The 21,910-nt window shown below is 43.1% G+C and overlaps 1 protein-coding gene across 8 annotated transcripts in view; it reads right to left on the bottom strand.

The window, feature by feature from the left end:
• Nucleotides 1-20,598, bottom strand: part of SH3TC2 (SH3 domain and tetratricopeptide repeats 2) — a 67,854-nt gene extending 47,256 nt beyond the window's left edge. For 7 of the 8 annotated variants that reach the window (XM_082454034.1, XM_082454036.1, XM_082454035.1 and 4 more), the window contains exons 1-2: nt 20,319-20,501; nt 3,385-3,483 (exon numbers count right to left, since the gene is read on the bottom strand). In XM_082454034.1, the coding sequence (XP_082310160.1) occupies nt 3,385-3,483; nt 20,319-20,370 (151 nt within the window). In that variant the 5' untranslated portion in view covers nt 20,371-20,501. Of the gene's footprint in view, nt 1-3,384; nt 3,484-20,318 lie in introns of all 8 variants that reach the window. The other variant, XM_082454033.1, reaches the window with a different exon arrangement.
• Between the last annotated feature and the right edge of the window lie 1,312 nt (nt 20,599-21,910).

Here is a 21,910-nt window from a genome sequence, read left to right as displayed (position 1 = left end):
TAACCCCCAATGTCTCCCACACCCAACCCCTAAATTGATGTTCTCATCAGAGATTACAAGTGATCTTAACAATTCTCTGAGCACATTCTTTAAACTTTCTCCCCCAGAAGAAAAAAATGCTGAGGCCCAGAATGTTCTGGAATCACAGGAGTTGCTGCAGTTGGGTTGGTTATTTCTGTTTACTTCTGTTTGTACAGAGTATATTCTGGCTCTGCCTGGCACTGAGAGAACAGTGCCACACAGAACCAGCTAGAACATATATTTCCTCCTGTGGATGATTTGTGAAAGTTTCCAAAGAACACTAATTTATCCATATTTATGGATGTATATTTATATGTCAAATTTATCATATGTAATAGATATTATATACTACATGCATTATACATATACACATGCATTTCCTCTAACCTGCTTCTTTCTGATAACGCATTTGTTGTTTGTCAGGGTAAGCGGCTAATATATTAAAGTCTATCTTTAATATCTTCAAAATGCACATTCATTCAATACTGTGAACAGAGGCTGTTTTAGGTGCTGAGATACAGCAGGAAACAAAATAGACAAGGTCCTGTTCTCATGGAGCTTGTATTCTTGGTAAGTAACCAATTCCATGAACACAGTAATTGCAGATGGAGAAAAGTGCTATGAATAAAAAAAAATGTTAATAGGGTAAAGAGACAGAGTGATGGAGCTGTTGGAGAGTGGATAGTGTTGCTGGGAAAGGCCACACTGAGGAGGTTCATCTTATAACTGCACTTTGCCATGTGTCTTCTTCTGACAATAAGTAGCAATCGCATTAATAATTATCAAACACAATGAACCTTCAAGGCAGCAACTAGATAAGCACAGAGGTCTGTCTTCTAGCCCTAACTTGCCAGGGCTTTTGCAAATTCCTGAGCACATTAGAGACGGCCCCTATCATGCTGGCCTGAGAACACAGGCAGCCTGCATTTCTGTCTTCCTGTCTTTAACCAAGAAGTCGTGGAAATGCTGTGGCTGCAGGCCAGCTCGGATACGACATGCCCAGCTGACCTGACATCGGTGAGAGCTTCGGGTGGATGTTTGTTCCACTCCATTCCTCCCTGGCCTGTGTTCTAATCTCATGCAAGCCCTCCATCTTCCGCAGTCCAGGTCCAACGTCCATCTGGTAGCTTCACTGACCACTAATCTCTAGGAGGAGGTAAAGCCCAGGGAGGAGGAGCCACACAGACCTGGACTCGAGGCTCGGCTCTGCCTTTGTTAACTGCACCACCCTCAGCAATTAATTACCTCTCTATGCCTGACTTTTCTAATTAGTAAGATGGCTTTTAGAGTACTATCCCACAGGGTTTTTAAGAGGCTTACTAAATGAGATTATGTGCATAAAGCATTTTGTTCAGTGCTGGGTGCGTACTAAATGTTCAATACACACATGAGCATTAGCTTTTGCCCCTTTCAACCCCCCACACCAGTGCTCCAGCAGTTACTGCTAGTGGCCCCCATCTTGTTACAATGTAATTAACCTTGACACTAATTGATTCTGTGATTTCTGTTCACCAAACCTCCTGTCCTTTCAAAGCCTGATCTAAACTCCCTTCCAGAATCTGCGCAGGAAAAGCTCCTGATAAGTGACAGCCCCTTCAATGTGACTCTCCTTGCCATGTACTTGAATCCATGGTTATGGAACTCAAAAGACCTGGATTTAAATAAGCAAACTGCTTGTGGATCTCAACCAGTGAGAGCTGATACTCAGAGCAGCATCTCTGGGCCACTGTGTGATCCTACAGTGCCCTCTTTGGACAGGGAAAAAAATCAAGTTCACTCTAGTCTTAGTATGAAGTACATTTTGTCATTTTTTTAATCCTTCTGAAAACCGGTGGTTTAGTCATGATAATATAACTGATTGATTCTGTCTGGGACTCTTCCTCATAAAGAAAAGGTTGGCAGTTGGAGTTGAGTCTCCCCTTCTCACACTATGACCTTCCTGGAAACAGCATCATGGCAGAAAATGCTGAAAGACAGACAAGTTCAGGTTCAGGTGGTTAAGTTTCACCTACATGTACCCTTTGTTCACTTGCCTTCATGCACTGATAAGACAAAATGCTGACTTCACTGTGTTCATGAGACAACAGATGGTGAGTGATTCAGCTTTTTCAGGGATGGCCCAAGCTGACAGACAGATAAGCAGACTGATGCAACACCAAAAAACAGAGGGCAAGGTTTTTCTCATTGTCAACCAAGAAGTCTGACAGAATTTGAAATTGGGAAAAGAAAGAATCTTGCATGACATTACACTGTTTACATAGTGTATATCCTTCAAAACATTCATAATGCAAATCTTTTTTCACAAATCTCGATTTTGTATGCTGGATAAAAGTACATGTTTGGGAGGCAACGAAACACCCTGGTTACAAACAAGGACCAGGGATTGAATGCCTTTCTCATCACGTATTAACTGTGCAGCACTAGGGAAGTCACCTCCCTCTCTGAGTCCCTGTTTGCCATCTTTGAAATGCAGAGTGTGGTGCCACCTTCTAGAGGTGAGCATGTGAGGATGAGAAGTAGATGCAGGGATGACTTAGCATGTGCTTGGCATGTGATTTGCCCTCAAAAGTGGTCCCTGTTACTGGATAACAGAAACTGTATCTTCTACAGGTTTATCCTCAGAGTTTCCAGCACAAGGTTCAGCCCAGGTGTAGCTCTATCTCTGAGGATGGTTCTCTCTTTGCCAGCTTCACTGAAGTCTCTTAAGGGGAACACTGTGAAAGATATGTATTGAGAAAAAGATTTTTTCCACTTTAATTTCAAAATCTTTTTCTCCTTCTGAAAGATTCAGACAGACATCCTTCTGCTCAGCCAATCTCACCCCCACATACTCAACCCTTTATTCACTTATTTATTTCACCAACTCTGTATAAGGTATTATTTTTGGTAGTATACAGAATACAAACATGACCTCCATGGACCTATTCAATTATTCATGTATTTATTTACCAAACATTTTCTGAGCACCAATTATGTACAAAAAACTCTTTTAGGTACTATGTAGAATACTTAATAATTCAAAAAATTACCCCTGCCCTTCAGCACCTTAAAAGCTATTTGATGATATACTTTATTTAACACAGCAAATACGTATGGAGCTCCTGATATGTGCCAAATTGTGAAGAACTCTGAGTGTTAGCTTGAGACGGCTTAGCTTAATCTTACAGGCAATGGAGAGCATTGGAAGATTTGTGAGCAAGTGAATATCATAGTCAAGGTCATGCTTACAAAGATGTATTTGATGGTGGTGCCTAGAAAGGATCAGAGGGAGGGAGTTTGCAGATGGGACTGATAAGGGGATTACTGTAATACTCTACATGGAAAATATTTTTTAAATAGGTTTTGTCTTTGGCGTTTAGATACCTGGAGTCATATTCTGTGGCAGGAAACATTTTTCCTTGTTTTCAGATGAGGATATAATCTCACTGGATATGGGTGGATCCTTGGAAGAAGTTCCTTTACCTGGAGGAGATCAAATGAAAGATCATTTGAGAGAATATAAGAAAGCTATAAGCAAGGATTGCAAGTTTTTATCAAGTGATCATTTTTTTCTCCAGGGCTGGTGGCCTAGAAGAACTCTAATTGTTATCACCATTGCCTAATAATTATTTAGTACTCAACTAAAGCATACTATCTCAATCCTACAGCAGCCTGGGTGTCCCCACTTTATTTAAAAAAAAAATTTCCCACCTACAGCTCAGACTGAGTCCCATGGCCTAGTATACTGAAGGTGTTCAATATATGCTGAGCCTACAAGGTCATTATAGATCTGACTACAGCAAGATGGATAATGGAAGTGCTGGAGCAGAGCAAGTGAGAATAGCATCATAAGGGAGGTGGCTGGGGCATGGCTGTAATGGCCCTGAAATGTATGATTGTCCCCAGACTGCCCTTCTGTCTACCCACTATACAGAGTCCTGTATGGGACTTCTTTCCTCCCCAGCTCTCTAAAGTGTTCCTGTCTTTGCAGCTGTAAAATTGGAGTGAAAAGGAGAGGAAAGAAAATCATAGCATAGACTAGTGTTAAGGAGGAGGCTATTTTGATGGCATGGGGTTGAAAAGAGAAGAAGAGTACAGCAATAAAGCACAAGGCAGCAGGTAAAAATGAATAGAAGGGAAATTCACAAGTATTGATATGGGATGTGGGCCTCCTTCATGGTATCCTCAAAATACAACAAGAGAACTCAAGTCCTTAACACATTACTGTTGGTTACTCTGTTCTTTTGAACATGACACTGCTCAAGGACTCCACCATGGGGTCAGAAGATTATAAGCATTACCTGATACTGGAAATAGGGATTAGGAATCTTGACTCAACCACCATTTGTCAGTCATTCATCTAACCATCCAGCTTCTTCAATTGTAAAATGTTGGTGGATCAAACTCAAGCAGACCTACCACTTTTGCATTCTGGACCTGTGTTTCTGTTGATGCAGCCCAAGAGTGATAACAGATGAAGTAATCACACTCCATCCAATCACTGCTGGTTAATGCTGACCCCAAATCCTCAAATTGCTGCCAGAAGTCTTTGCCTTCTTCTGTGCCTATACAGTGGGACTTTGAGACCCAAGCTGAGGATCTTCCATGTCTTCATAGCAGGAACAGTTAGCACTTTTTTGGGTAATGAACAGGGAATGAAATGGATTTTGGCTTGAATGGGCTGAAGGACAGGCCCATTAGCTCACAGCTCTTCATCTAGCAAATCTTGTTAGGGGTCAGTGCTGAAAGTTAGGCAGCTTAGCTAGAAAGCTGGCAGCAATGAGGCACAGTCTACCAGGATCATTTTGCCGTTCTGCCTCCAGGAACCAGAAGTAACTACAGCAAAAAGGCTCTGGCTTGGGAATCATGAGATATGAGTTTGCACAAATCAGATTCTCCGATAACATTAGTTAGGTAACATTGGTCAAGATATTTCATCCGTCCATTTTTTGAGATTTCACATTTCCCAGTCATAAGTGAGGGCTTGATGTAAATTAGTGTTTCTCAACCCTGGCTGCCTATTCAAATCCCCCAGGATGCTTTTTAAAAATATCAGTGCCTAGCCCTCATCTCCAGAAATGTTGATTTACATCGTTCATAGTGCTGCCCAGTCATGGGTATTTTTCTTTTTTTCTTCCCCCCCTCCCCTGAAGAGCGGCGCGTGGCCTCACGGCGGGGCCAGCCCACCACTCACCGGAAGGCGAGGGGTTCTGCCCACACACGCTGCGGGGGCTACTGCGCACTTTGAAGGAGCGGCGGCAGGGAGGTCCGGCGCCCCAATGCTCCCTCTCGGATCGCTAGAGAAGGCTTTCCCACCCAGGGCGCGTCGTCCCCCAGTCCCCCACCCATCGTCTCCCTATCAGGCCCACGGACGCACTTCGGGAGATGCCAGTTCTCTGCTGGGGGTGGGGGTGGGGGCTCTTCCCAGCCGGTCACGATAGCTCACACTCCCGCGTGCAACCCCGGCGAAGAGGGAACACACGGCCAAGTCAGTCCCCCTGCACATATGAGGATGACCCCCACAAGGCACCTGCCCCTACGAGGGACACCGGCGTGCCTCCCTTATCACCTGGACTCCCCGAGAGAGCTGCTCACCAGACTCACCACCAGAGGGGGGACCCGAGGGGCTCACTGAGAACCGGAAGTGACGCCACCTGAGGGACGCCTGGAGCCAGCCAGGGCCACCGCAGGGAGTAGGCGGGACGCTCACGCACCGACGGGGGGCGCGTGGTGAGCTCTGGGACGCCTCGCGAGACCCTGCGAGAAGAAGAGGCTAGAGTGTCGGCTGCGTAAGTGGGCGCGGTCCGCCTGGCGCCCGCTGTGAGGCATGGGGCAGGAGACCGAGGTCCAGCGGGGTCCCGCACCACTGCCTTAAAAAAGAGCAGTCCTGTTCGCCATGAACGTCCGTCCCTCGTCAGGCGCGACTTGGGCCCGGCCGGGAAGAGCTAGACAACACCACATCGATACAGGTATTTTTCTTAAGTTCCGCAAATGATTCTGATTTGAGCCAGTGTTAAGAACTATACATCTGGTGGGATGAATTGGGAGATTGGGATTGACATGTATACACTGATGTGTATACAATGGATGACTAATCAGAACCTGCTGTATAAAAAAATAAAATTAAATTAAAAAATTAAAAAAAAAAAAGAACCATACATCTACATAAAGTTTTCACACTTTAATGAGTGTATGAATCACCTGGGGCTATTGATAAATTGCAGATTCTGCCTCAGTAGATGGAAGCCTGAGGTTCTTCATTTCTAATGTGCTCCCAGGTGACCATCCTGCTGGTCCCAGGATCACACTTGGAGTGGCAGCCTGCTTCCTTACACTAGGACAGAGTTTGAAAACTGGTATACCAGAGGCCACAGGCCACAGAAAACCCACAAACATTTTTCTTTTTTCTTTTTTTTTCCCCCTGCACAGTGAATTTTTTTTTTTAAACAGGAGAAAAACATAGAGATTTTATTTAACATATGTCTTATATAATGTGAAAGTCCACATGAGGAAATGAAGATCTAAAGAAGGGGGAAAACCTAAAGGATTTTATACTAGGTTGAAGAAACACAAGCGATTGAGGAAAAGTAAAATATTGGGAGAGGCTAAAGGAATTTAAGAATTATTTTAACAAGCTGTTGGGGTTTTTTTTGTTTTTTTTTTTAACATCTTTATTGGAGTATAATTGCTTTACAATGGTGTGTTAGTTTCTGCTACCGCACAGTGAATTTTTAAGGTTTAAATTGCTCTACATCATTTAGAAATCAGGATGTTTTACATAACCCAGATGCTTGGCTTTGCTCTGAAAACTGGAAAAACTATAGTCTGGGACCCTCATGCTTATCTGGCAACAGTCAGCTGGGACTGAGTGCTCGCTGCCACCACTGTGGGGCATTTGTCCTCTGGCTATCACGGTCCCCAAACTGCCAGCTCACGTATTTACACCCAGCCCTGGCAAACTTTGTGAGTCTGTCCCTGTTGTAAGCCTCCATGAGAAGAGACAATGGCCTGAGGACCATGAGGGCCTGTGGCATGAGCCTACCTTGAAGAAGGAAGTTCATGATGGTGACCCTGGTTTGGGGGAGAGGGTAGGACGCACAGCTCTTAAAGGACACGTGAGGTTTAGAGCAGAAAATCGCAGTTTTGCAGAATGTGATTTGTAGATAGTCTGCATCAGAATTATTTAGTTGCTTGTTTTTTAAAAGATACCTGTACCAAAAAAAACTTGGAGTAAAAGAAGAGTATTTGCATGACTTGGGGTAGCCAGCAATTTCCTAAACAGAATGGAAAAAGTACTACCCACAAAAGAAATAATGGATAGATTGGAATACGGTAAATGCCCTACATATGAATCTTCAAGTTGTGAACTTTCAAACATGCGAACATGCCCAGAGAAAGTACAAAGAGAGACAAGAGGAAGAAGAAGTAACTGAAGAACCAAAGAGTTTCACAATGCAGGAAATGGCAAGGGGCTTTTCTTTATTTGAGGAGGCACTGTTAGTTTTTGAGGCACAGGACCCGAACGTAGAACAGTACACGAAGGTTGCAGCAGCTGTTTAGAATGCAATCCAGTGGTACTGTGTCATCTAGGATGAGAAAAGAGGAGCTACTACCCAGACATCACTGGATCATTTTTTCAAGAGGGTAGACAGAATTGAATCCAGCAAGGAGCCAGAAGCTGTGCCATCAATGTCAGGTGTGAGTGAAATTGCAGCTTGCCTTCTGTCTCCTATTGCTGACGATCCTTCAGCTCTACCATCTCCCACCTCCTCCCTCTCCTCCAGTCAGTAACTCTTCTTGCCTGTTCACTCGATGCCAGCCCCTGTATGCCAGCTGTTGTACTGTACTACTGTACTTTTCAAGGTACTGTACTGTAAGATTAGAAATGGTTTCTTTATTTTTTGTGTTTGTTTTTTATGTATTATTTTTGTGAAAAGTATTATTAACCTATAACAGTACAGTACTATATAGCTGATTGTGTTAGTTGGGTACCTAGGCTAACTTTGTTGGATTTACGAACAAATTAGACCTACAAACTTGCTTTCAGGACAGAACTCATTCGTATGTAGGGGACTTACTGTACATTAAAAGCAAATCTTCTGTTAGTCAAAAGATGTAATTAAGAGAGCGAAAAAGGAGACAGAATAGAAGAAACTATAGACAATATGTGTATTCATCAGAGAATTTAAATCCAGAATATATAAAGAATGCTAAAAATATTTAAGAAATAGATGGGTAACCCACTAGAAAAATGGGCAAAAGCCTTGAATAGGCATTTCACCAAAGATAATATCCAAACAGCCAGTAGATTTATGAAAATTTTCTCAAGTTCATCAGGGAAATGAAAATTAAAACCACAGTGGAACACCTCTACACAGATTGGCAAAAATGAAAAAAACAGGTAAAGCCAAGTGTTTGTAAGGATACACAGCAACCAGAACTCTCATATACTGCAAGTGTGAGAATAAATTTTGAAAATTTTCACTTTGGAAAACTGTTTGACAGTATCACTTCAAGCTGAACATATGCATAGGTACATATGCATAAGATTCAGCAGTTCCACTCCACTATTATCCCAAATAATACATACATGTGGTCACAAGAATATATCTACTAAAATACTCAGAGCAGTAGTAATTCATAACAGCCCAAACCTGGCAATGACTCAAATGTCCATCTACACTAGAATGGATAAATAAATGATGACATATACAATTAAATACAATATACCAATGAGAAGTAATGAATTACAGCCACAGGAAGCAGCATAGTTGGATATATTCACCTTGTGAAAATTCACCAGCTGTGTACATATAATTTCATGTACAATTCTGTATGAATGATAAATTTCAATAAAAAGATGAATTTTAAAATATTCCTGGAGCCTTCTCACTTACTCCCCTGAGAATATCTAGGGGTAGAGTCTGGAGACATGTATTTTCACCTAGCACTTTGAGGATTTCTGATGTTCTCTATAGTGTGAGAATCTCTAGAGTAGAAAGAGCTAATTCACCAATTGTTCTGGGACCCATGAGCCAGAAGACACCTTCTTGAGAAACAGTGAAGAATCTGGAAAATCAGAGGGAGCTCTATAATGTGAAGAACAGTTAATAGTTGCACAGGGATTTACAGTTTACAGAGCTCTTTTAAACATGGAATTATATTTCAGCATGAAAGATTTGAAGACTTGAGCTGGGCCTTGAAAAAGAACCAGAGACCACAACACGGAACTATCATATCAGGGAGTGGCCAAGATGGTGGAGTAGGAAGACCCTGAGCTCACCTCCTCTCACAGGCACACCAAAATTACAACTATTTACAGAGCAACTATTGATGAGAAAGACCAGAAGACTAGCAAAAAAATCTTCTACAACTAAAGATATAAAGAAGAAACAAGACACAGTAAGACAGGTAGGAGGAGCAGAGGCATGGTCTCATCAAGTTCCATACCCCAAGGTGGGCAACCCACAAACAGGAGGATACTTACAATTGCAGAGGTTCTCCCCAAGGAGTAAGGGGTCCAAGCTCACACTGGACTCCCCAGCCCAGGGGTCCTGCACCAGAAAGCAAACCCCCAGAACATTTGGCTTTGAAGGCCAGTGGGGCTTATTTTCAGGAGTCCCAGAGGTCTGAAGGAAATAGAGACTCCACTCTTAAAGGGCACACACAAAATCTCACATTCTCTGGGACCCAGGAAAGAGGCTACCGCTTGGAAGGAGCCTGAATCAGACCTACCTGATTATCTTGGAGAGCCTCCCGGAGAGGTAGGAGTCAACTGGAACTCACCATGGGGACATGGACAATGGGGACAGCCATTTTTGGGATCTTGTTCTATCATGAGGACACTGGTACTGGCAAGCACCATTTTGGAATTTCCCTCTAGCTTATTAGTGCTGGACCTGGCCCCACCAGCAGCCTGTCAGTACCAGTACTGTGATGTCTCAGGCCATGCAACAGGCCAGGCAAGGACACAGCCCCACCCATTGGCAGGCTGGCGGCCGTAAGACCCCTTGAGCTCATAGCCACCCCAGGACCTGGCCCTGTCTACCACAGGGCTGACTCCAGCTGCAGGATCCCCAGGCCCTGCAGCCAGAGACCCCAGGACCCAGCTCTGCCCACCAGTGGTCCAGCACTAGCCCCAGTACCCAGCCTTACCAACCCATGGGCAAGTACCAGCCCTGGGATCCCCTGGGCTCCAACCATACCCACCATCTGGCAGACATCAACCACAGCACCACTATAGCCCTGCAGCCTGCCATGTCAGGACCCAGCCCACGCACTAGCAGGTCAGCACCAGGCCCAGGACCCCATGGGACCCAGTCTTGCCCACCAGAAAGTCAGCACCAGCACTGGGACCCTCCAGGCCATGGCCCCACCATCTAGCAGGCTGACACCAGCTCTGAAATACCTTGGGCCCCTCAGCCAGCCATCAGAGGACCGAGCCCTTCTCACCAGTGGGCCAACACTAGCTTAGGGACACCCCAGATCCTGCAGTCAGCAATGTAAGGAACCAACCCTGCTCAACAGCAGGCTAACAATAGATCCAAGACCCCTGACCCTGCAATCACCCACCCAGAACCCAGCTCCACCCACCAGCACTAGCCCCAGCACCACTGGGGCGCCACAGCCAGCTGCCTCAGATTACCCAGCTGTGCCTACCAGTGACCTGGCAACCAACCAGACTGGGGCCAGCCATACCTACCAGACTACCCCAGTAGTCAGCCTGCCACAACAGAAGAACCCATGCAACCCACATAGGGGGCACCCCTAGATCATATAGCTCTGGTGACCAGAGAGGAGCGCACTGCTGGGACACATAGGACATCTCCTACAGAAGGCCACTACTCCAAGGTTGGGAAATGTAGTTAACCTATCAAATGCATAGAATTTCTTTTAAAAAAGCAAATTGGGCAAAATGAGGCAACAGAAGAATATATTCCAAATGAAGGAACAAGATAAAACCCCAGAAGAAGAACTAAGTGAAGTGGAGATAAACAATCTACTAATAAAGAGTTCAAGGTAAGGATCATAAAGATGTTCAAGAACTCAGGAGAAAATTGGATGAACAGAGTGAGAAGTTAGAAGTTTTTAACAAAGGGTTAGAAAATATAAAGAACCAAACAGAGATGAAGAATACAATAACTGATATAAAAAATACACTAGAAGGAATCAACAGTGGATTATATGACATAGAGGAAGAGATCAGTGAGCTGGAAGGCAGAGTAGTGGAAATCACTCAAGCTGAAAACAAAAAGAAAAAGGAATGAAAATTAATGAAGACAGTTTAAGAGACCTCTAGGACAACATCAAGCATACTAACATTCACGTTAAAGGGGTCCCAGAAGGAGAAGAGAGAGAGAGAAGGGAGCAGGGAACATAATAGCTGAAACCTTTTTAACCTGGGAAAGCAAACAGACATCTAGGTCCAGGAATCACAGAGAGTCCCAAACAGAATCAACCCAAAGAGAACCACACCAAGACACTTTGTAATTAAAATGTTGGAAATCACAGATAAAGGGAGAATATTAAAAGGGCAAGAGAAAAACAACAAATTACATACAAGGAAAGTCCCATAAGGCTATCAACTGACTTTTCAGCAGAAACTCTGCAGGTCAGAAGGGGCTGGCACAATACATTTAAAGTGATGAAAAGGAAAAACCTACAACCAAGAATACTCAACCTGGAAAGGCTTTCATTCAGATTTGATGGAGAGATCAAAAGTTTTACAGACAGGCTTCCCTGGTGGCGCAGTGGTTAAGAATCTACCTGCCAATGCAGGGGACATGGGTTCGAGCCCTGGTCTGGGAAGATCCCACATGCCGCAGAGCAACTAAGCCCGTGAGCCACAACTACTGAGCCTGCACGTCTGGAGCCTGTGCTCTGCAACGGGAGAGGCCACGACAGTGAGAGGCCCGCGCACCGCAATGAAGAGTGGCCCCCACTTGCCGCAACTAGAGAAAGCCCTCACACAGAAACGAAGACCCAACACAGCCAAAAATAAGTAAATAAATTTAAAAAAAAAAAGGAAAAATCTCAACTATATAAAAAAAAAAAAAGTTTTACAGACAAAAGCTAAAAGAGTTCAGCACCACCAAGCTTTACAAGAAATTTTAAAGGGACTTCTCCAAGCAAACAAGAAAAGGCCACAACTAGAAACATGAAAATTACGAAAGAAAAAAGCTCATTAGTAAAGGCAAACATGCAGTAAAAGTAGTAACTCAACTACATATAAAGCTAGTAGGAAGGTTAAAAGAAAAAAGTAGTAAAATCATCTGTAGCCACAATAAGTAAAGAATACACAGTACAAAAGTTATGTGTGTGTGTGTGTGTGTGTGTGTGTGTATAAATGCCTCATGGTAACCATAAACCAAAAATCTACAATAGATACACACACAAAAAAGAGATACAAACACAAACATAGTAATAAAGATAGTCATCAAATCACAAGAGAAAGGAACAAAAGAAGAAGAAAGAAACAAAAAAGAACTCCAAAAACAATTAACAAAATGGCAATAAGTATATACCTATCAATAATTACTTTAAATGTAAATAGACTGAATGTTCCAATCAAAAGACATAGAGTGGCTGAATGGATACAAAAACAAGACCCATACATATATGCTGCCTACAGGAGATTCACTTCAGATCTAAAAACACAAACAGACTGAAAATGAGGAAATGGAAAAAGATATTCCATACAAATGGAAATGAAAAGGAAGCCGCAGTAGCAAAACTTATATCAGACAAAATAACTTTAAAAAACAAACACAGTAACAAGAGACAAAGAAAGGCACTACATAATTAACAAGGGATCAATCCAACAGGAGATATAAAAATTGTAAATATATATGCATCTGACAGTGGAGCACCTAAATACATAAAGCAAGTATTAACAGACATAAAGGGAGAAATGACAGTAACCCAATATTACTAGGGGGCTTTGACACCCCACTTATTTCAATAATAGACAAATCATCTAGACAAAATCAATACAGAAATACTGGGCTTAAATGATACATTAGACCAGATGAACTTAGTAGGTTTATATAGAACAGTCCATCCAAAATCAGCAGAATACACATTCTTTTCAAGTACACATGGAACATTCTCTAGGATAGATCACACGCTAGGCCAAAAAACAAGTCTCAGGAAATTTATGAAAATTGAAATTCTATCAAGCATCTTCTCTGACCACAACACTGTAAGACTAGAAATCAACTACAAGAAATAAAAACCTGCAAAGAGCACAAACACATGGAGGCTAAACAGTATGCTACTAAACAACCAGTGGATCACTGAAGAAATCAAAGAAGAAATCAAAAAATATCTGGAGACAAATGAAAACTAAAACACAATGATCCAAAATCTATGGGACACAGCTAAAGCAGTTCTAAGAGGCAAGTTTATAGCAATACAAGCCTACCTTGAGAAACAAGAAAAATCACAAATAACCTAGCCTTATACCTAAAGGAACTAGAAAAAGAAGAACAAACACAACCCAAAATTAGTAGAAGGAAAGAAATCATAAAGATCAAAGCAGAAATGAATGAAATAGAAACTGAAAAAACAATAAACTAAGAGCTTGTTCTTTGAAAAAATAAACAAAATTGATAAACCTTTAGCCAGATTCATCAAGAAAAAAAGAGGGCCCAAATCACAAGGAAAAAAATTTTTTCCTTTTCTTTAATTTTATATCTGTAGGAAATGATGGATGTCCACTAAACTTATTGTGGTAATCAGTAGTTCAAATCATCATGCTGTACACCTTAAATTTGTACAGTGCTGAATGTCAATTACATCTCAATAAAACTGGAAATAAACTATCATAGAATAAAGTACTTTAGGAAAAATATATGATTTTTTTAAAATGACAAAGGAAATAAACCAAAAGGTCCATGATAGATATTGCTGGGTCACTTTTAACCATTTTTTCTATACTTTTGTCTACTTTCCAAATATTCTGTAATGGACATGCTTTGTTTTCTAAAAATGGAGGCAGGTAGAAAAGTGGCTAGGAAAAAAATCTGCCATCAGGTAGTTCTGGACTCAATCCCTGGCTTCCTCATTAGCCATGTGACCCATGTAAACCTAGTCTATGTCATTCAGATGGGGCTGACTCCATCCCTAGCTCCAAAAGTGGACACATGACTCAAGCGTAAGCCAGTCAGGTTATGCTGTACCGTGGCCAGATGACCAAAGTTAAGCCGATGAGAACTGGTCCTAGGACTCCCCTTAGACCTCTTCAGGAAAAGATTCCTTTCCACTGCACTTGAAGCTGTGAATATGACAGTCTGGAGCTGTGGGGCCCACCACAGGGAGAAAGTTTGCCTGAGGTTGAGGCCAACCTCAACAGTACAAACAGAGCTTAGGAAAGATAACTTCCAGATAATATCATTTGAATATTTTGAATATTTTGACCCAGGCATACCTGAAACAAACAACCCCTGAACTTTTCATTATTTCATTTATGAATCAATTAATTACTTTCTGGAAGCTAGTTTTATTTTTATTATTGTTATTGGTCAGAGAAAGATACTAACACTCAATTCAAAAAAACACAGAGATTTATTTAAAAACTGCCAAACTAGACCTAAATAGACCTTTCTCCAAAGAAGACATACAGATTGCCAACAAACACATGAAAGGATGCTCAACATCACTAATCATTAGAGAAATGCAAATCAAAACCACAATGAGATAGCACCGCACACCGGTCAGAATGGCCATCATCAAAAAATCTACAAACAATGAATGCTGGAGAGGGTGTGGAGAAAAGGGAACCCTGTTGCACTGTTGGTGGGAATGTAAATTGATACAGCCACTATGGAGAACAGTATGGAGGTTCCTTAAAAAACTACAAATAGAACTACCATACGACCCAGCAATCCCACTACTGGGCATATACCCTGAGAAAACCATAATTCAGAAAGAGACATGTACCACAATGTTCATTGCAGCCCTATTACAATAGCCAGGACATGGAAGCAACCTAAGTGTCCATCGACAGACGAATGGATAAAGAAGATGTGGCACATATATACAATGGAATATTACTCAGCCATAAAAAGAAACGAAATTGAGTTATTTTTAGTGAGGTGGATGAAGCTAGAGTCTGTCATACAGAGTGAAGTAACTCAGAAAGAGAAAAACAAACACCGTATGCTAACACATATATATGGAATCTAAAAAAAAAAAAAAAAAGATTCTGATGAACCTAGGGGCAGGACAGGAATAAAGATGCAGATGTAGAGAACGGACTTGAGGACACAGGGAGGGAGAAGAGTAAGCTGGGACAAAATGAGAGAGTAGCATTGACATATACACCCTACCAAATGGAAAATAGATAGCTAGTGGGAAGAAGCTGCATAGCACAGTGAGATCAGCTCAGTGCTTTGTGACCACCTAGAGGAGTGGGATAGGGAGGGTGGGAGGGAGATGCAAGAGGGAGGGGATATGGGGATATATGTATACATATAGCTGATTCACTTTGTTATACAACAGAAACTAAGACAACATTGTAAAGTAATTATACTCCAATAAAGATACTAAAAAAATAATATAAAATTGACTTTGGCACAGAAAAAAAAAAAAAAACAACTGCCAAACTGCTTTCCAAAATGGCTGTACCATTTTGCATTTTCATTAGCAATGTGTGAAGGTTCCTGTTGCTCCACATCCACATCAACACTTGATAGTATCAGTCTTCTTAACTGTAGCCATTCTAGTAGGTTTGCAGTTTTATCTCATTGTTTCAATTTATACTTCCCTAATAACTAATGATGTTGAATATTTTTTCACATGCTTATTTTCCATCCCTGTATTTTCTGAATGAAAGTGTCTGTACATTTTAATTGGGTTGTTTACCTTCTCATTACTGAGTTATAAGATTTTTTAAAATATTCTGGATACAGGTGTCAGATATGTGGTTTACAAATATTATCCCCCAGTCTATGGCTTCCTCTTTATTTTGTTGGTCGATTTATATAGGTGATAGAAAAGCAGGATTACTGGTAAAGAGCTCAGCAGGATAGGGGTGAATTAACTTTACATGCACATGAGCTGACAGAGGACATACTGGAGAGGTGAGTGGTCATGGGGCTAAAATGGATAAATATGGTAGAGTCAGGATAGGGAGAGTATTTTAAGGAAGGCAGAGGAATTTAGATTGGATATAGCAAGCAATAAATATGGAGCTATGAAACATTCTTGCGCATAGGCGTGGCAAAACAAAAGTGGAAATTCTACCTGGGATAGCACAGGAAGGACAGAGAGAGGCAAGGAGGAGAAGCAAGGAGAATAGCTGAAAAATTGTATGGCAGTCCACGGGTGTGAGTGTGAGAATATGGACTGTGATCTTGGCAAATGAGAAGTCAGGGAATAAAGTGAATGACACTATATTTTAAAGTTAGAAAAGGGAAGGCATCTTGACATTTTAAATATGAGAGAAAGATGAGGAGAGACAATAATTACAGAAAACGAATATTTGAAGGGAATAAAAGACCGTTGAGTTCCACTCCTAATTTTACTGTTGAGAAACTAAGGCCCCAGAGAGGAGTAATGATTTTACCGGGGTCACACAGCAAGTCAGCAATAGAGTCAGAGGCCATCCAGATCGTTGGGTGCAGACCTTGCCAGTTCCACTACATAAACCCAACCTCAGAACTTTGAGATGTACGGTTTCCAACTTGGGAAATATTTCACTCACAGAAACTTGCTGGAAATGAGAATTCACTCCTGTTTCTCCTCTCTCAGTCTCTCCTTGATCCCACCCATCCGCCACCACTCCCAACTTTAAGAAGATAACTAAACAGTAAACATTTCCCTGCATTCTTTTTTTCTCCACCCACATTTTTTTTCTTTGACCTGACAAGCATACAACCATCAATTTTTATGATGTAAACCCACATTGTCCTTGTTGGAACAAACACCAAATTAGAATTACTGCTACATTTATCTACATGAATATATCTTAAATCATAATGTTGAGCAAAACAAAAAAAGCAGTTTGCATAATGATATCATTTTAAGTTTAAAAATCTTCAAAATAAATTCTTTGCAATGATACGAGTACACAAATATGTAATAAAAGCACAAAACCACTCAATTCATGAATGTGATTAATTTGGGGGAGGGAGAGTAGGTAGTGAGATTGGGAAGAACTACCAGGGGACCCTAATTGTATCTGTAATCTTTTATTTTTTCGAAAAGTAAAAGAAAGAAAGAAAGTTCTGAAGCTAATACGACAAAAAGTAGAAATTTGCATATTGTTCTCATAGTCTCTATTATCAGTATGTTCAAAGCGCCTCACGAGTTTTTTAAAGCTCAAATGTGAAGCATCGTTTACTATTGTCAGCATTCACCCCCCCATCTCCTATAATTTTACCGATGATTCATATTTACCAAAAAGGTTGAAAGGAAAGTTACAAACAACAGCAATCAATGTAGGCAAATGTATCTCTCCCACATCCTCTGTTTAAGGGTGTAAGTCTGCCAGATGTCTTCAAGATAGTGTTGAAAGATAAGGGGGCAGTGCTAGAAGCTTTTAGACCAACAAATCTTGACATGACTTGCTCTGTGATCCTAAGTGAGCAACTGTAGTTTAACAGTGGCAAGAATTTCCAGGGGTCCAGAAGCCAGAAATAATGGCAGTTACTAGAAACCCTCCCCCTGCCCACATGCAATCAGGAGATTTATGTGAGTAAGTAAGAAACATCACGGAAACAGATGCTGCAGGCAGAGTCCATGTGTGAGAATGCAGCACACCTGGGGGGTGTCAGGGACAGTGTTTGTCATTGTGTCACACGAAGGCAAACCAGCTGGGCAGCTGTCCAGGGCTTAGTACTGTCAAGCCTTCTCCTTTCCTGCCTCCCTAACCCCTGAGGACTGTTGGTCCTCACTGTTTACTCCCACTGAAACACAATGACTGAAGCAGCCAAAGAAGCAGGAGCACAGACTCCTACTCCAGTGGAGTAAGGAATAGGAAGAAGGGATGTGGGAGTGGTCCCTATTAGCTGACAATAAAACAGCCCACAATTACTGAGGGTTTATCAGAAGCCAGACACTGTGCTAAACCCATGAGATGAATTATCTGATTTAATCTTCACAAAAGCTCCGTGTGATAGATACTATCATTAGATTCATTTTACAGACAGGAAAACTGAGGTTCGAAGAATATGAGACTTGCCCAAAGTCACACACTATTAGGTCACTCCAGCATGTGTCTCGTACTTTGTTCCATTTCTTTAGGGTAAATGGGGGAACCTAGAAGGGGATGTTTACAACAGCTGGCCTCAGACCTATGACACCATATCATCCTCCCTAGGGAAATCCCCTGACAAGTACAGAAAATAGTTTGGGGAGGTGGCATGAAAAGCCTCAGTAGAAATAAATATCAGGCTGACTCCTGGTGAAAAAGTGAATCCAGGATGCCAACCAATTCAACAGCAAAAATCTGGTGAAACAATAAGGTAATTGAATGATAGTATTATAAGAACTTTGAGGATGTTTTCTTCAATGTTGGTTGGTTGGCTGGTTGGTTGGTTTTGAGCTGCAGAATTCTTTTACATGAAATCTTGGGTTGAACAACAGGATGTCAGACAGGAGCAGAGCTGCTCCAGCTGAAGCTGGGTGTCAGGGACTAGGAGCAGAGCTCCCTAAGATACCTTCACAGGCTGAGTTAACCCCCTCATTTTGTAGATGAGAAAAGGGAGGCCTAAAGAGAGAGCATGATATGCTAGGGTCATAGAGATGTGATTAATGTGCCTTGTTTTATTTATTGTGCTTAATTAACTGTGTGCCAGGTTGTTTTAACTGTTTCACATGTAGACTTAATCCCTACCACAACCCTATGAGGAAGGCATAATTATATCATAAAATCTACAGGTGAGGAAACTGAAACACAGAAAGGTTAAATAAATTGCTCAAGCCAAATCAAAGAACTAAGATCAAATCCAGACACTCTGGCCTCAAAGGCCAGGTGATTAACTGTGAGGATGCCTGCCTAAGAGGAGGTAGACTGTGTCAGATCTAGAACCCAGGTCCCTGCCTTACAGACCGGTGGTCCTTTATGTTCCCACAGCCCCCATGCAACGTCTGCTCCCATGGGGTGCAATGACAACAGGATTTAGGGGGAGGGTCTGAAAAGTATATACATCTTAGAAATCTGGAGAAGCTTTCTTCCAGATTTGTTTCCTAGCTGAAGGTCATGCCTTTGTGCCAAGGGCATTTGCTTGCTTATAAGGTCTAGGGTGGCTTAGTCTGGGAGTCTCTCCCTGCTGGAGGTACCAAGGTGCCTAGGCTGAGACTTCAAGCAGAGGAAGCAGAACGTGGCTGCTTCAGATTCGCTTTAGGAACCTCTAGTGCCTTCCATGTTGTTGAGCCCAGGTCACAAGACTACAGGGGGAAGTCATCTCTCAGAGAGTAGAAGGCCTTAGCTAGAGGTTCTCCTGGGCTCCCCCTCCAAGGAAACATGGCAGTGCTCCAGGAAGATACGGAATCCTAACAAGGGTTAGGAATGATTTCTTGGTGTAATGCTCTTCTGTCTCCCAAACAAGTCCTCCCCCAAAGCCACCACTCATCCTGATAAATGCCATACACAAGACCACAGGGCCTCACCTTGGTCTTGCTGTGAAAAGAAGCGAGGAGCTTGCATTAAGGTGACCAACAACCCCAGTTTGCCTGGGACTGTCCCGGTTTTAGCACTGAATGCATCCTGGGAAAGCCCTGGGTCCCGGTGAAACCGGCAAGGTTGGTCACCCTGTGTCAAGTCTCAGATGACTTGACAATTCTTAGAGCAACAACTCTGTGACCTCAATTTGACGTACAAAAAAAAAAAAAAAGAAAGAAAGAAAAATCACACTATAACAGGTAGGAGGCAGGAAACTGCCTGTTTTTCTCCAGTAACATTAACCCTGACAAAAATAGGGTTGAGTGGCTTAGGCCAAGTTTATGACCACTCCTGGGCCCCAGAGGAACTAACTGCCTGAGCTTTCTTCCTGAACTAGGGAATCTTGGGAAGAAAGGAAGGAAGGTCTTAGTCACACCCTGGGAATGGCAGCCAAAAGCAGCACTCTCTCCTCCTCCTAGAGCAAGCTCAAAGCCTCTTTCTTCAGGAAAAGTAGATGCTTCCCAGGCTTCACTCCCTTTTCACAAAGCCGGAATGACAAATACTAAGTGAGGAAGGGAGAAGAAGAAGCCAGAAAGTACAACCATCTCCCCATCTTTAGAAGAATAGCTCCCCCAACCCAGCAGATCCCTAAGCCTTCACTGGACCCACCACCTCAGCCAAGCCACAGGCCGGGGCCCCCCAGGAAACTCACCTGGCCCCCAGGACAGACTCGGCTCCCAAGGGATGCAGAAGCAGCCACCCATGTGTGCACCATCCTCCCCGGGCCAAGGCCCCTGGGAACACCAGCCAGAGGAGCACTGGGAGGGGACAGCCTCCCAGCGGTGTCCCTCCTCCCGCCTCCTCCCTGGCACACGAGGGACCAAGTCCCGCTCAATGCACAATGCAGCCTTTGATATCCTGGCTGCGGCAGCAGGCCCGGGGAGGATGGGAGGGGCAGCCCAGCCCTCAGGACCCGTAGTCCTTGCACTGTCAGGCCTCTGACTGGGGAGCAGAGCTCCTCCCTGCCTCTCTACAGATTGCTTCATGCCTATCAGGCTGTGGCACATTCCACACATTCTAGGATTGAGATACACAGTTAGGTTCTTGTGGGGGTGGATGGGGTGGGGGGGCTGCGGGGGGGAGGAGGAATCAAGGCTGCTGCTGTTCTTGCTCCCTCCCTGACTGGCTTGACCCACACTAACTTGCCTGCTACTGGGAATGGGCTCCCCACCCATCCTCTCTGTGCAAACACCTCCCTTGGCTATCTGGGTGAAGCTGGACCTGCGGGCGCAGCATCTTACCGCACCCCCAGCAGCATCAGTAAGCCAACGCCCAGCCCTGGCTCCCAAAGTCTTGGTCAGAAGGAATCCAGGAAATCTCCTGATGTAGCCCAGCATCTTACAGATAAGAGGATGGAGGACCAAGTATGTTAAGGCCACAAGTATGCACAAAAAATGGGTCACACCAGACCAAACTCTTTTCCATTTTGGATAAGGAGCAGAGCAGGGGGATGCAGTTGATACACTATGGCTGAATTTCAGAAAACCTCCCATGACATCTCTTAAAGGAGACGGAGAAAATATAGCTGAATGCCAACAATGTTAGAGGCGTGACTGATCCAACAACCTAGCTCAAGGATCATTAAGTACTTACTGTTTCTTTAATACCCAAAGCAAAGGTCGGTGGTGAGTGGTCCAAAGAGTGAGGAGGTGTGGCCTAGGGAAGGCAAGGGTCCTGACTTGCAGGCTGCTTGGAGGCTGAACTTGCGATTAGTCTCACCAGCACTTTAAGGAGGGAGGTGGCCTGGTCAAGGTTATATTCTGGCAGGAGCACTGGGATGAGAGTGTGAAGGATAGCCTAGGGGTCAGTCTCACTGGAGTGATCAGGGGTGTCCACTGCACATCCCAGCTCAGCCCCAGGTGACAGGGCCATGTCTCTGAAGTCTGGCTTCAATTTCAGTGCTTACCTGTCTTGACTCCTAGTGACTGAATGTTCACTATACGTCAGGCACTTATCATACACTATTTCATTTAAATCCCATAACAGCCCCATAATATTAGCATTATCATCTCTATTTTGTAAGTGAGAAAGCTAACGCAAGTATAATTGCCCAAGGCCCCACCATTTATATTGTCAGATTCAGGGCTTGAACCAGGTCTAGTTGATTCCACAGCCCAGGAGCTTCTCTTTTCTAATATTCAGGCTCTTTCCATGACTACAATGAGGAAGGATTTGGTGATCTGATGCTGAGCCCTCTGGAGCTAGCTGAGCACTTACGAGGGCCCGGGAGAGGAAGGCTGGGAT

The sequence above is a fragment of the Balaenoptera physalus genome (assembly GCF_965194825.1).
Source record: "Balaenoptera physalus genome assembly, chromosome: 3".
Classification (NCBI taxonomy): Eukaryota; Metazoa; Chordata; class Mammalia; order Artiodactyla; family Balaenopteridae; genus Balaenoptera; species Balaenoptera physalus.
This window is presented reverse-complemented; position numbering and strand designations above follow the sequence as displayed.